Here is a 14,077-nt window from a genome sequence, read left to right as displayed (position 1 = left end):
AAAAAAATGATTTTTTTAACTTTCTGTGCTGACATTTTTCAAATAAAGTAAAATTTCTGTATACATGCAGCACGAAAAATGTGGACAAACATGTTTTTGATAAAAAAAAACCCCATTCAGTGTATATTTATTGGTTTGGGTAAAAGTTATAGCGTTTACAAACTATGGTGCAAAAAGTGAATTTTCCCATTTTCAAGCATCTCTGACTTTTCTGACCCCCTGTCATGTTTCATGAGGGGCTAGAATTCCAGGATAGTATAAATACCCCCCAAATTACCCCATTTTGGAAAGAAGACATCCCAAAGTATTCACTGAGAGGCATAGTGAGTTCATAGAAGATATTATTTTTTGTCACAAGTAAACGGAAAATGACACTTTGTGAGAAAAAAAAAAAAAAAAGTTTCCATTTCTTCTAACTTGCGACAAAAAAAAAAATGAAATCTGCCACGGACTCACCATGCCCCTCTCTGAATACCTTGAAGGGTCTACTTTCCAAAATGGGATCATTTGTGAGGTCTGTTTACTGTCCTGACATTTTGGGGGGTGCTAAATTGTAAGCACCCCTGTAAAGCCCAAAGGTGCTCATTGGACTTTGGACCCCTTAGCGCAGTTAGGCTGCAAAAAAGTGCCACACATGTGGTATTGCCGTACTCAGGAGAAGTAGTATAATGTGTTTTGGGGTGTATTTTTACACATACCCATGCTGGGTGGGAGAAATATCTCTGTAAATGACAATTTGTTAATTTTTTTTACACACAATTGTCCATTTACAGAGATATTTCTCCCACTCAGCATGGGTATGTGTAAAAATACACCACAAAACACATTAAACTACTTCTCCTGAGTACGGCGATACCACATGTGTGGCACTTTTTTGCACCCTAACTGCGCTAAAGGGCCCAAAGTCCAATGAGTACCTTTAGGATTTCACAGGTCATTTTGATAGTATAGATACAGCAAGATACAGGTCATTTTGAGAAATTTCGTTTCAAGACTACTCCTCACGGTTTAGGGCCCCTAAAATGCCAGGGCAGTATAGGAACCCCACAAATGACCCCATTTTAGAAAGAAGACACCCCAAGGTATTCCGTTAGGAGTATGGTGAGTTCATAGAAGATTTTATTTTTTGTCAAAAGTTAGCGGAAAATGACACTTTGTGAAAAAACACAATTAAAATCAATTTCCGCTAACTTTTGACAAAAAATAAAATCTTCTATGAACTCACCATACTCCTAACGGAATACCTTGGGGTGTCTTCTTTCTAAAATGGGGTCATTTGTGGGGTTCCTATACTGCCCTGGCATTTTAGGGGCCCTAAACCGTGAGGAGTAGTCTTGAAACGAAATTTCTCAAAATGACCTGTGAAATCCTAAAGGTACTCATTGGACTTTGGGCCCTTTAGCGCAGTTAGGGTGCAAAAAAGTGCCACACATGTGGTATCGCCATACTCGGGAGAAGTAGTACAATGTGTTTTGGGGTGTATTTTTACACATACCCATGCTGGGTGGGAGAAATACCTCTGTAAATGGACAATTGTGTGTAAAAAAATCAAAAGATTGTCATTTACAGAGGTATTTCTCCCACCCAGCATGGGTATGTGTAAAAATACACCCCAAAACACATTGTACTACTTCTCCCGAGTACGGCGATACCACATGTGTGGCACTTTTTTGCACCCTAACTGCACTAAGGGGCCCAAAGTCCAATGAGTACCTTTAGGATTTCACAGGTCATTTTTGTTTCAAGACTACTCCTCACGGTTTAGGGCCCCTAAAATGCCAGGGCTGTATAGGAACCCCACTAATGACCCCATTTTAGAAAGAAGACACCCCAAGGTATTCCGTTAGGAGTATGGTGAGTTCATAGAAGTTTTTATTTTTTTGTCACAAGTTAGCGGAAATTGATTTTAATAGTTTTTTTTCACAAAGTGTCATTTTCCGCTAACTTGTGACAAAAAATAAAATCTTCTATGAACTCACCATACTCCGTACGGAATACCTTTGGGTGTCTTCTTTCTAGAATGGGGTCATTTGTGGGGTTCCTATACTGCCCTGGCATTTTAGGGGCCCTAAACCGTGAGGAGTAGTCTTGAAACCAAATGTCGCAAAATGACCTGTGAAATCCTAAAGGTACTCATTGGACTTTGGGCCCCTTAGCGTACTTAGGGTGTAAAAAAGTGCCACACATGTGGTACCGCTGTACTCAGGAGAAGTAGTATAATGCGTTTTGGGGTGTATTTTTACACATACCCATGCTAAGTGGGAGAAATATCTCTGTAAATGACAATTGTTTGATTTTTTCACACACAATTGTCCATTTACATAGAAATTTCTCCCACCCAGCATGGGTATGTGTAAAAATACACCCCAAAACACATTATACTACTTTTCCTGAGTACGGCGGTACCACGTGTGACACTTTTTTGCAGCCTAGGTGCGCTAAGGGGCCCAACGTCCTATTCACAGGTCATTTTGAAGAATTTGTTTTCTAGACTACTCCTCGCGGTTTAGGGCCCCTAAAATGCCAGGGCAGTATAGGAACCCCACAAGTGACCCCATTTTAGAAAGAAGACACCCCAAGGTAATCCGTTAGGTGTATGGCGAGTTCATAGAAGATTTTATTTTTTTGTCACAAGTTAGTGAAAAATGACAAATAGTGAAAAAAAACCAATAAAAATCAATTTCCGCTAACTTTTGACAAAAAATAAAATCTTCTATGAACTCGTCATACACCTAACAGAATACCTTGGGGTGTCTTTTTTTCTAAAATGGGGTCACTTGTGGGGTTCCTATACCGCCCTGGCATTTTACAGGCCCAAAACCGTGAGTAGTCTGGAAACCAAATGTCTCAAAATGACTGTTCAGGGGTATAAGCATCTGCAAATTTTGATGACTGGTGGTCTATGAGGGGGCGAATTTTGTGGAACCGGTCATAAGCAGAGTGGCCTTTTAGATGACAGGTTGTATTGGGCCTGATCTGATGGATAGGAGTGCTAGGGGGTTAACAGGAGGTGATTGATGGGTGTCTCAGGGGGTGGTTAGAGGGGAAAATAGATGCAATCAATGCACTGGGGAGGTGATCGGAAGGGGGTCTGAGGGTTTGGCCGAGTGATCAGGAGCCCACACGGGGCAAATTGGGGCCTGATCTGATGGGTAGGTGTGCTAGGGGGTGACAGGAGGTGATTGATGGGTGTCTCAAGGTGTGATTAGAGGGGGGAATAGATGCAAGCAATGCACTGGCGAGGTGATCAGGGCTGGGGTCTGAGGGCATTCTGAGGGTGTGGGCGGGTGATTGAGTGCCCTAGGGGCAGATAGGGGTCTAATCTGATAGTTAGCAGTGACAGGGGGTGATTGATGGGTAATTAGTGGGTGTTTAGGGTAGAGAATAGATGGAAACACTGCGCTTGGGTGGTGATCTGATGTCGGATCTGCGGGCGATCTATTGGTGTGGGTGGGTGATCAGTTTGCCCGCAAGGGGCAGGTTAGGGGCTGATTGATGGGTGGCAGTTACAGCGGGTGATTGATGGGTGGCAGTGACAGGGGGTGATTGATGGGTGGCAGTGACAGGGGGTGATTGATGGGTGATTGATAGGTGATTGACAGGTAATCAGTGGGTTATTACAGGGGAGAACAGATGTAAATATTGCACTGGCGAATTGATAAGGGGGGGTCTGAGGGCAATCTGAGCATGTAGGCGGGCGATTGGGTGCCCGCAAGGGGCAGATTAGGGTCTGATCTGATGGGTAACAGTGACAGGTGGTGATAGGGGGTGATTGATGGGTGATTGATGGGTAATTAGTGGGTGTTTAGAGGAGAGAATAGATGGAAACACTGCGCTTGGGTGGTGATCTGATGTCGGATCTGCGGGCGATCTATTGGTGTGGGTGGGTGATCAGTTTGCCCGCAAGGGGCAGGTTAGGGGCTGATTGTTGGGTGGCAGTGACAGGGGGTGATTGATGGGTGATAGGTGATTGGCAGGTGATTGACAGGTGATCAGTGGGTTATTACAGGGAAGGACAGATGTAAATATTGCACTGGCGAATTGATAAAGGGGGGTCTGAGGGCAATCTGAGCGTGTGGGCGGGTGATTGGGTGCCCGCAAGGGGCAGATTAGGGTCTGATCTGATAGGTAACAGTGACAGGTGGTGATAGGGGGTGATTGATGGGTGATTGATGGGTAATTAGTGGGTGTTTAGAGAAGATAACAGATGTAAACGATACATTTGGGAGGTAATCTGACGGCGGGTTTGCGGGCGATCTAATGGTGTGGGTGGGTGATCAGATTGCCCGCAAGGGGCAGGTTAGGGGCTGATTGATGGGTGGCAGTGACAGGGGGTGACAGGGGGTGATTGATGGGTGATAGGTGATTGGCAGGTGATTGACAGGTGATCAGTGGGTTATTACAGGGAAGAACAGATGTAATTAGTGCACTGGTGAATTGATAAGGGGGGGTCAGAGGGCAATCTGAGTGTGTGGGCGGGTGATTGGGTGCCTGCAAGGGGCAGATTAGGGTCTGATCTGATAGGTAAAAGTGACAGGTGGTGATAGGGGGTGATTGATGGGTGATTGATGGGTAATTAGTGGGTGTTTAGAGGAGAGAATAGATGTAAACAATGGATTTGGGAGGTGATCTGATGTCGGATCTGTGGGCGATCTATTGGTGTGGGGGGGTGATCAGATTGCCCGCAAGGGGCAGGTTAGGGGCTGATTGATGGGTGGCAGTGACAGGGGGTGATTGACGGGTGATTGACGGGTGATTGACAGGTGATCAGGGGGATAGATGCATACAGTAAACAGGGGGGGGTGGTCTGGGGGGGGGGGTCTGGGGAGAATCTGAGGGGCGGGGGGTGATCAGGAGGGGGCAGGGAGCAGGGGGGGGGGATAAAAAAAAAATAGCGTTGACAGATAGTGACAGGGAGTGATTGATGGGTGATTAGGGGGGTGATTGGGTGCAAACAGGGGTCTGGGGGGTGGGCAGGGGGGGGGTCTGATGGGTGCTGTGGGCGATCTGGGGCAGGGGGGGGAGAAATCAGTGTGCTTGGGTGCAGACTAGGGTGGCTGCAGCCTGCCCTGGTGGTCCCTCGGACACTGGGACCACCAGGGCAGGAGGCAGCCTGTATAATACACTTTGTAAACATTACAAAGTGTATTATACACTTTGTATGCGGCGATCGCGGGGTTAACATCCCGCCGGCGCTTCCGTATAGCCGGCGGGATGTTGCGGCGAGCGAGCGGTGACAGGCGCCGGCGGAGGATCGCGTCACGGATGACGCGATCGCTCCGCCCATGCCCTTAGAAGGACCGCCGCCTCTGTGGGTGAGCCGGTCCTTCAGGGCTCCACTTCCCGGCCGCCTCTGTGCGTTAGGTGGTCGGGAAGTGGTTAAGTTATACAGGTCAGATCTTTTTGTTTAGAAAGACATGGATGTCTCTGCCGGTTTTCTTTTTTAATTGTTATTAGTGATTTATTTAGCACCAACATCTCACGTAGCGCTGTACAATATAGGACAAGACATAAGTGCATAAGACAAAGCAAGTACAACATTATGACAATACATAATGTTCTAAAATACAAAAAGAGCAGTTGCAAGAATCTATAGGGGAGGGGGTCTTGCCCTTGTGAGGTTATAATCTAATGCTGGGCATACACTGGTCGATCCGGCGGCCGATTAACCACCGGATCGACCCCCGACGCGTCCCTGCTGATCGATTCCCGCCGGCGCTGTTTATCAGCCGCTCGATTCCCCGCTATTGTCCGCCGGTGAGGATCAAACAGGAAATCTATCCGGCAGGTCATCGGACCTGTCGGATAATATCAATCGAGCCATCAGGCTCGATTGATAAGGCTGCACAACTCCTGTGTATGCCCAGCATAAGGTGTTTCCAGAGTTGTTTCAAGTAGAGCTGCTCATGTGATGTAAAGATTAAGTGACTTGGCTAACAAAGGAGAGGGCGAAAGAGTATCCTACTACTGTGATTTGTGCCTGGAGAGTGAAGCTTCCTGGGAGGAGCTTGTGTAAATATGATGTGATGTATTTGCAGCTGCATGTTTCTCTAGTTTGAGCAAATTTTATTACACAATAGGTACATTGAAATAAAATCTATCAGTGTTAAGTCATGCCTTTTCTCACCTGCATTGGGTTGATCTTCACAGACTTCTCAAAGCACTCTACACACTGCTCAAACTCCTTGTCCCGCAAATGAAGAAGACCTTTTGACCGCTGAGCTCGCGCACTACGATATTTGGAGAGTTCCCAAGCTCTGTCATAATACTGATGATCTCGTAAGACATCTCCAAGGAGACAGTAAAGGCGTGGCGTCTCTTCTTTCTCCAGTTCCTGACGCAGAATCTGCTCAGCCTGGCAAAAGTAAGTGTCATGTATTATTGAAACAAGTACGCAGGTAAATAGAAACGGATTCCAATTTGTATATACCTGCAGCTTCCCACTAGTGATGATTTTGATGGAAAACTTCACAATAAAATGCTTATCAGACTGTAAAAATGAACACCTTGGTTTTATACACAGCCATATGCTGCTGAGGATGTAGAATTTCTTTAATATGTTATAAATAGAGGACACATCTTGGAGTAAACATATACTGAGAGACTGAAGGTGCATATACTTGCACAATTACTGTTGCTCACAGGGATTAAAACATGATCCCTTGGACAACAGTCCGGGGCCGAGTTCTGTACAAAAGCATAGTTAGCCTAGAGGCTAATAACACATTCTGCTGCTATGGACGGGGTGGTGCATGAAGTGGGAGGGGGTAAAGAGCAAGCAAATGACCGCAGCCTGTGGCGAGATCTCTTGCTGATGTATCAAGGCCACCATATACAGTACATGTTAGATTCTTGGCAGAGATGGCCCTAACTGGCTGCCTTAACCGATAACCATCTAGCAGTGTTTGAACAAGGCTTAAAGGAGTCACCAGGCAAACGACATGAAAGCCAATTTACTAACCTGGGGCTTTCTTCAGCCCCTTGCAGCCGACTGTCCCACACTGACAGCTCCGTTCTCAGCCGCCGAACCCAGGGTCACCGCACGTTGCAGAGGACGACCTCGAGGTCGTCCTCACTGCGCCTGTGTCAATCAAGCCCACATTGTATGCGGCGCGCTGCACAGTAGTTCTGCACCTGTGCAGTAAGCTGCGGACAACATGGCCTTGATTGACTGCGGCACTCGCTCAGGCACAGTAGAGGACGCCTGGCGAGACACCCTGTGCGGGGACCCTGGGCCAGCGGCTGAGAGCAGAGCTGCGGCGTGGGACATGTCAGCTGCAAGGGGCTGGAGAAAGCCAGAGGAAAGCAAATCAGCTTTCATGTCATTTGCCTGATGACTCCTTTCAAGGATACCACAGCTGAACAAACCGAAAGATCCAGTGTGTAGGGGGTTAAAATTACATACTGTGACTTCCTCCTGCCCCCTTCGTCTGCTGCCGTTCGTGGAAGATTCATGCCGGTGTCCCAGCGACTTGCTTGACCCTTGACCTGGATATAAATCTTCGTCTCTTCACTTCTGGTGGCGCATAGCTATGGGCTCAGAAGCACGCTGTCCTCTGCATCTACTCTGGGCTGCGTGTGCGCTCCATTACACCAAGTTTCACATGATTAATCATGTGCTGGTGTCGACTCTTCCCCCCACGCCCTCCTTCCCCACCACCACTACCACCATGGCAGAGTCTATGAACAGCAAAGCTACCCCAAGTCACCAGGCTCCACTCTTCAGCTGATACCTCTGTCTCCTCTTTCGTCCATCTCTGTCTGTAACCACTAAGCCCTGCAGTCTATATATCCACAGGGTCTCTAGCCTCTCTATGGGTTCTACTCTTTATTGCATATTTCAGCACTTTATTGAACTGGAGGCATCAGAGAAATTAACACTTGAACTACTTTGTCCTGCATCCTGCAGTACAAATTTTACAACAGCGCAATTACTATTGGATCAAATTCCTGTTGGATTATGTTCTCATATTTAGTGGTGTAATGTGAACTGGGGAAAAAAAATACTAGGGATATACTGATTATTTATTTGAACTTCTACTGTATGACCAACTTTTAGACTTGATCCCACAGATACAGACTTTACAGACTTGGCCAAGTGAAGCCACTATGTTGTGGGAGTGTAGGAACAATACTGCTAAGTGTGAGTGTATGTGTGTGCTGTGTAGCTGTGTGCATGTTAGTGGTGGCCAGCATCTTACCTTTCCATGCTGTCCTGTTCTTTCATAGCAAATGACAACATCTTCCCACATCTCCAGTTTCTCAAAAATCTGCAGAGCTGAGCTGGTACATCCGAGTTCAAACAATAAGCTTGCAAGCTGTCTCTTTAAAGAAAATATAAATGTTAGCATAACTGATGGCTCAGAAGTATCTACACACTTCTGATTTTTACTATAAACACACTTTTAACCTGTTTGAGACCTAATAAAAAGTAACTTTTATTTCATATTAATTAAAATCACATAGCCTATAATACATCCTTTAATATATCATTTCCTTTTATTTTCCTATATATGGATACTGTCAATACTGTAGGCAGTGAATAAATGGTTTCACCCCTGGTGACTCTGCATCAAAGTCGTCCACCTAGGGTCCCTGCCTAACAGTATGATAGTGCTGAGTTTATTCTATTAGCAAAAATTAACCCCCCACCAAGAAACCGACATGTTTCGGCTCATAAAAATAGAGCCGTCGTCAGGGCAATTATGAATGAAGTGCTAGGGTGCAAAGTGCATAGTAATAGAAACACACAGCTATTTACAAATCATAATCAAGGAAAATAACAAATGAGAGATGTTCTCTCAATCAAGGTCAGCTATCAAATGAGGAGGGGTATCAGCCTTCCTTTTATATCATAAGGGGTGGGTGGGGCCAAAGTCTTTGAACCTCCCATTCCATAGTAGAAACCCCATTGGTCCTTTTACCCATCAGTCAAGGATTTCAAAATCTCATTGGATAGACTATCTCAACCATGTAAATAAATTACCTTATTTCTATGAATCATATACCTCCATAACCTTCACCAGTTATAGTGTTTCCTCTCCTGTTGGCAATAAACCTACAGACGCATCCCCTGCAATAAAAACCAGCCAGAACGCCGTCCTCGGCGAGCTTCCCCATACAAAAGCATTGAAGCTTCCCCATTGGTCAGGTCAGACCATGTGACCTGGCGTCCTCCGTACTGAGTGCGGAGGGCGTCATACTCATCACCGCAGCACCCGACATCAGGACGACGACGGGGGCGTGGTCTGCCTACGTGTAGTAGTCGTCAAGGAGACGGCAGAAGCCGTCTCCTACGCATTTATTCTGGACAGCAGCGGGGAGTTTCTTCCGGTATCAAGCTTTATTTACATGTAGTCATGGTTACCTTTCATTATACACAAATCCACACTTTTACAGTGCTTTTACATCCAGATAATAAATCCCCTGATCTCTGAAGAGGCGTTATAGATTATATATATCTAATGTTATTACTCCATATAAACCTCCTCAACACTCACACTTTAATATTGCTCAAGCAAGATATACAAATACTGGAAAGGGGTAAGTGATAGGCGTTTGGTACATACATATTGTTAATAAGGGGAATACACCCACATAGACCTACATATATAAATCCTATAAATCATCCTATGGACACATTTTAATTACACATGAATAGTCCTATCACAAAGAGCTATAGTATTCTCATAAGGGACAATGTATATCCATATTATATATATAATCAATAAAGGGTCCATTTAATTATCAGTACCAATCCAATAAAAAGAAATAGAACACTTCCCATACTGTAGACAGATGAAAAAGGAGCAAGTATGTCTATATATATGTGATCTTAAGGAGGAACATGGATCATATAGGGGCACTAGATGGAGTGTAGGAATAGATTGAATTATAAATAGGAAAACCAGATAGGCTTTTATAGAGGATTCAAGAAAAGGAGAGTAACATTTCCAATCGAGCATAGCTATATAAATGGGGTATAAGTAAACCCTTCATTAAGTCCTCTGGGACTCATGGTTCCCAGCCGATATATCCATTTGGCCTCTAGTTGGCGCAATTTCAGATCTAAATTGCCTCCTCTTGGTCCCATCTTCCACTGTTGTAGGACAAAGAATTTTACATGGTCTACATTGCCATCATGTACCTCTCTAAAGTGTCTGGATACTGGAGTATCCTTTGGATTCCTTATATTACCTAGATGCTCTAGAATTCTTTGTTTGACCTGTCTTGTTGTCTCACCGATATATAGCATTGGGCAGGGACATTCTATACCATAGACCACTCCCTCAGTCTCGCAATTGAAAAAATCTAAGATTTGATACAATCTGTTGTCCTTAGGGCCAGTAAAGTTCTTGCATTTTTTCACATTTGGGCATGCTTTGCACCGACCACATCTATACATGCCTTGCAATGGTCTTTCCAGCCATGTCTTTTTAGTTGTTGTCTTCATTATTGGTAAGTAGGAGTGAACCAATTGGTCACCAATGTTTCTCCCCCTCCTATAGGTGATCAATGGGGTTTTAGGGAGAATCGCATTCAATTGGGGATCCAATTGGAGAACTGTCCAGTGTTTATTGATTATTTTCTTGATTTCTTCTGACTCCTGGGAAAAAGTACTGATAATTCGCATATGTTTTCCTTCTAACTTATCTTGTCTATCTCTTGGTACCAATAGATCTTCTCTTTTCAAATCCCTCACTTTGTTATAGGCTTCATCAATTACAGAACACGGGTAACCCCTTTCTTTTAACCTGTTTGATAGTGACATACATTCCTCCTTAAAATCTTCATCCCGTGAACAATTTCTCCGTGCTCTGATATATTGCCCTTTGGGAGTCCCCTTTTTTAAGTGGGACCGGGTGATGACTCTCCCAGTTGATGAAGCCTATAACAAAGTGAGGGATTTGAAAAGAGAAGATCTATTGGTACCAAGAGATAGACAAGATAAGTTAGAAGGAAAAAATATGCGAATTATGCGAATTATCAGTACTTTTTCCCAGGAGTCAGAAGAAATCAAGAAAATAATCAATAAACACTGGACAGTTCTCCAATTGGATCCCCAATTGAATGCGATTCTCCCTAAAACCCCATTGATCACCTATAGGAGGGGGAGAAACATTGGTGACCAATTGGTTCACTCCTACTTACCAATAATGAAGACAACAACTAAAAAGACATGGCTGGAAAGACCATTGCAAGGCATGTATAGATGTGGTCGGTGCAAAGCATGCCCAAATGTGAAAAAATGCAAGAACTTTACTGGCCCTAAGGACAACAGATTGTATCAAATCTTAGATTTTTTCAATTGCGAGACTGAGGGAGTGGTCTATGGTATAGAATGTCCCTGCCCAATGCTATATATCGGTGAGACAACAAGACAGGTCAAACAAAGAATTCTAGAGCATCTAGGTAATATAAGGAATCCAAAGGATACTCCAGTATCCAGACACTTTAGAGAGGTACATGATGGCAATGTAGACCATGTAAAATTCTTTGTCCTACAACAGTGGAAGACGGGACCAAGAGGAGGCAATTTAGATCTGAAATTGCGCCAACTAGAGGCCAAATGGATATATCGGCTGGGAACCATGAGTCCCAGAGGACTTAATGAAGGGTTTACTTATACCCCATTTATATAGCTATGCTCGATTGAAAATGTTACTCTCCTTTTCTTGAATCCTCTATAAAAGCCTATCTGGTTTTCCTATTTATAATTCAATCTATTCCTACACTCCATCTAGTGCCCCTATATGATCCATGTTCCTCCTTAAGATCACATATATATAGACATACTTGCTCCTTTTTCATCTGTCTACAGTATGGGAAGTGTTCTATTTCTTTTTATTGGATTGGTACTGATAATTAAATGGACCCTTTATTGATTATATATATAATAATATATAATATGGATATACATTGTCCCTTATGAGAATACTATAGCTCTTTGTGATAGGACTATTCATGTGTAATTAAAATGTGTCCATAGGATGATTTATAGGATTTATATATATAGGTCTATGTGGGTGTATTCCCCTTATTAACAATATGTATGTACCAAACGCCTATCACTTACCCCTTTCCAGTATTTGTATATCTTGCTTGAGCAATATTAAAGTGTGAGTGTTGAGGAGGTTTATATGGAGTAATAACATTAGATATATATAATCTATAACGCCTCTTCAGAGATCAGGGGATTTATTATCTGGATGTAAAAGCACTGTAAAAGTGTGGATTTGTGTATAATGAAAGGTAACCATGACTACATGTAAATAAAGCTTGATACCGGAAGAAACTCCCCGCTGCTGTCCAGAATAAATGCGTAGGAGACGGCTTCTGCCGTCTCCTTGACGACTACTACACGTAGGCAGACCACGCCCCCGTCGTCGTCCTGATGTCGGGTGCTGCGGTGATGAGTATGACGCCCTCCGCACTCAGTACGGAGGACGCCAGGTCACATGGTCTGACCTGACCAATGGGGAAGCTTCAATGCTTTTGTATGGGGAAGCTCGCCGAGGACGGCGTTCTGGCTGGTTTTTATTGCAGGGGATGCGTCTGTAGGTTTATTGCCAACAGGAGAGGAAACACTATAACCGGTGAAGGTTATGGAGGTATATGATTCATAGAAATAAGGTAATTTATTTACATGGTTGAGATAGTCTATCCAATGAGATTTTGAAATCCTTGACTGATGGGTAAAAGGACCAATGGGGTTTCTACTATGGAATGGGAGGTTCAAAGACTTTGGCCCCACCCACCCCTTATGATATAAAAGGAAGGCTGATACCCCTCCTCATTTGATAGCTGACCTTGATTGAGAGAACATCTCTCATTTGTTATTTTCCTTGATTATGATTTGTAAATAGCTGTGTGTTTCTATTACTATGCACTTTGCACCCTAGCACTTCATTCATAATTGCCCTGACGACGGCTCTATTTTTATGAGCCGAAACATGTCGGTTTCTTGGTGGGGGGTTAATTTTTGCTAATAGAATAAACTCAGCACTATCATACTGTTAGGCAGGGACCCTAGGTGGACGACTTTGATGCAGAGTCACCAGGGGTGAAACCATTTATTCACTGCCTACTGTATTGACAGTATCCATATATAGGAAAATAAAAGGAAATGATATATTAAAGGATGTATTATAGGCTATGTGATTTTAATTAATATGAAATAAAAGTTACTTTTTATTAGGTCTCAAACAGGTTAAAAGTGTGTTTATGGCTCAGAAGTATCCACTGCTGCAACAGCGTACAGTTTAACATGTCGAAAAAAATTAAAAGGCACGTGGGCTCTCCTGCTGCAAAACAATCACACTACACTGTGTGATATTATATATGATATTAACCTGAATCAGGCCCTAGGTATCGTCAAAAGGCCCTAGGTAGTCATTTACTGCTATATAGCCATCCTTTATTACCAGTCATAAGCTCTTTACTTTAGTCCTCTAGTGCTTCAAGGTGAACGTGCTAGCCTCACTCTGTGGCAACCTAATTTGTTTTTTACCACTTTGGTTTCACACTGAACCTGTCATACAAGGAGAGGCATAACAATGAATTAAATAATTTTTTTTGCAAAAATAGTAAAAATTATTCTCTGCATGCAAAACAATTTTAACGAATAGCTCAGCAAATCATCACCATATCGAGCAAATCAACACAACATAAAGGCATAAAGATACAGCATAATTTTGTGTTTGTTCTCTAACAGAAATCAGAAAGCTGCAGTACATAAAAGACAAACACATTTTTTTCTATTTCTGGCCTATCTCCTGATAAGCAGCTCTTTTAAGGGGCCTATACACTGGTCAGTTTCAGCCATCGATCGATCAATCTATTCTATAGAATCAATCGATCAGAAATCAATTCTTTCAAATCTATCGATCAATCGATTTGTGGCCAATTTCAATGGATTTGCTCTATCTGACAAGATGGAAGATCTAGATCGATCTGCTGCTGGTAGCAGAAGATCGATGACCCATAGAGTTGCATTGGATCTAATGGTCCAATAATGCATTTAGATAGATTTCATTCTGAAATCTATTGGAAATCTGTACGTAGTGTGTGGCACACA

General features: G+C 43.4%; 1 protein-coding gene and 1 long non-coding RNA gene across 4 annotated transcripts in view; one reads left to right on the top strand and one right to left on the bottom strand.

Moving 5' to 3' along the window:
- The window catches only part of LOC137504108 (uncharacterized), a 216,423-nt gene extending 210,068 nt beyond the window's left edge, over positions 1–6,355 (top strand). The window contains exon 5 of the long non-coding RNA XR_011019421.1: positions 6,151–6,355. This is a non-coding gene — a long non-coding RNA (uncharacterized lncRNA). The remainder of the gene's footprint in view (positions 1–6,150) is intronic.
- TTC27 (tetratricopeptide repeat domain 27) overlaps positions 1–14,077 on the bottom strand; it is a 564,428-nt gene that overhangs the window by 97,398 nt on the left and 452,953 nt on the right. For all 3 annotated transcript variants that reach the window (XM_068232111.1, XM_068232110.1, XM_068232112.1), the window contains 2 exons: positions 8,202–8,324; positions 6,128–6,355 (listed from right to left, as the gene is read on the bottom strand). In XM_068232111.1, the coding sequence (XP_068088212.1) occupies positions 6,128–6,355; positions 8,202–8,324 (351 nt within the window). The remainder of the gene's footprint in view (positions 1–6,127; positions 6,356–8,201; positions 8,325–14,077) is intronic.

Source organism: Hyperolius riggenbachi, chromosome 4 (genome assembly GCF_040937935.1).
Source record: "Hyperolius riggenbachi isolate aHypRig1 chromosome 4, aHypRig1.pri, whole genome shotgun sequence".
NCBI lineage: Eukaryota > Metazoa > Chordata > Amphibia > Anura > Hyperoliidae > Hyperolius > Hyperolius riggenbachi.
This window is presented reverse-complemented; position numbering and strand designations above follow the sequence as displayed.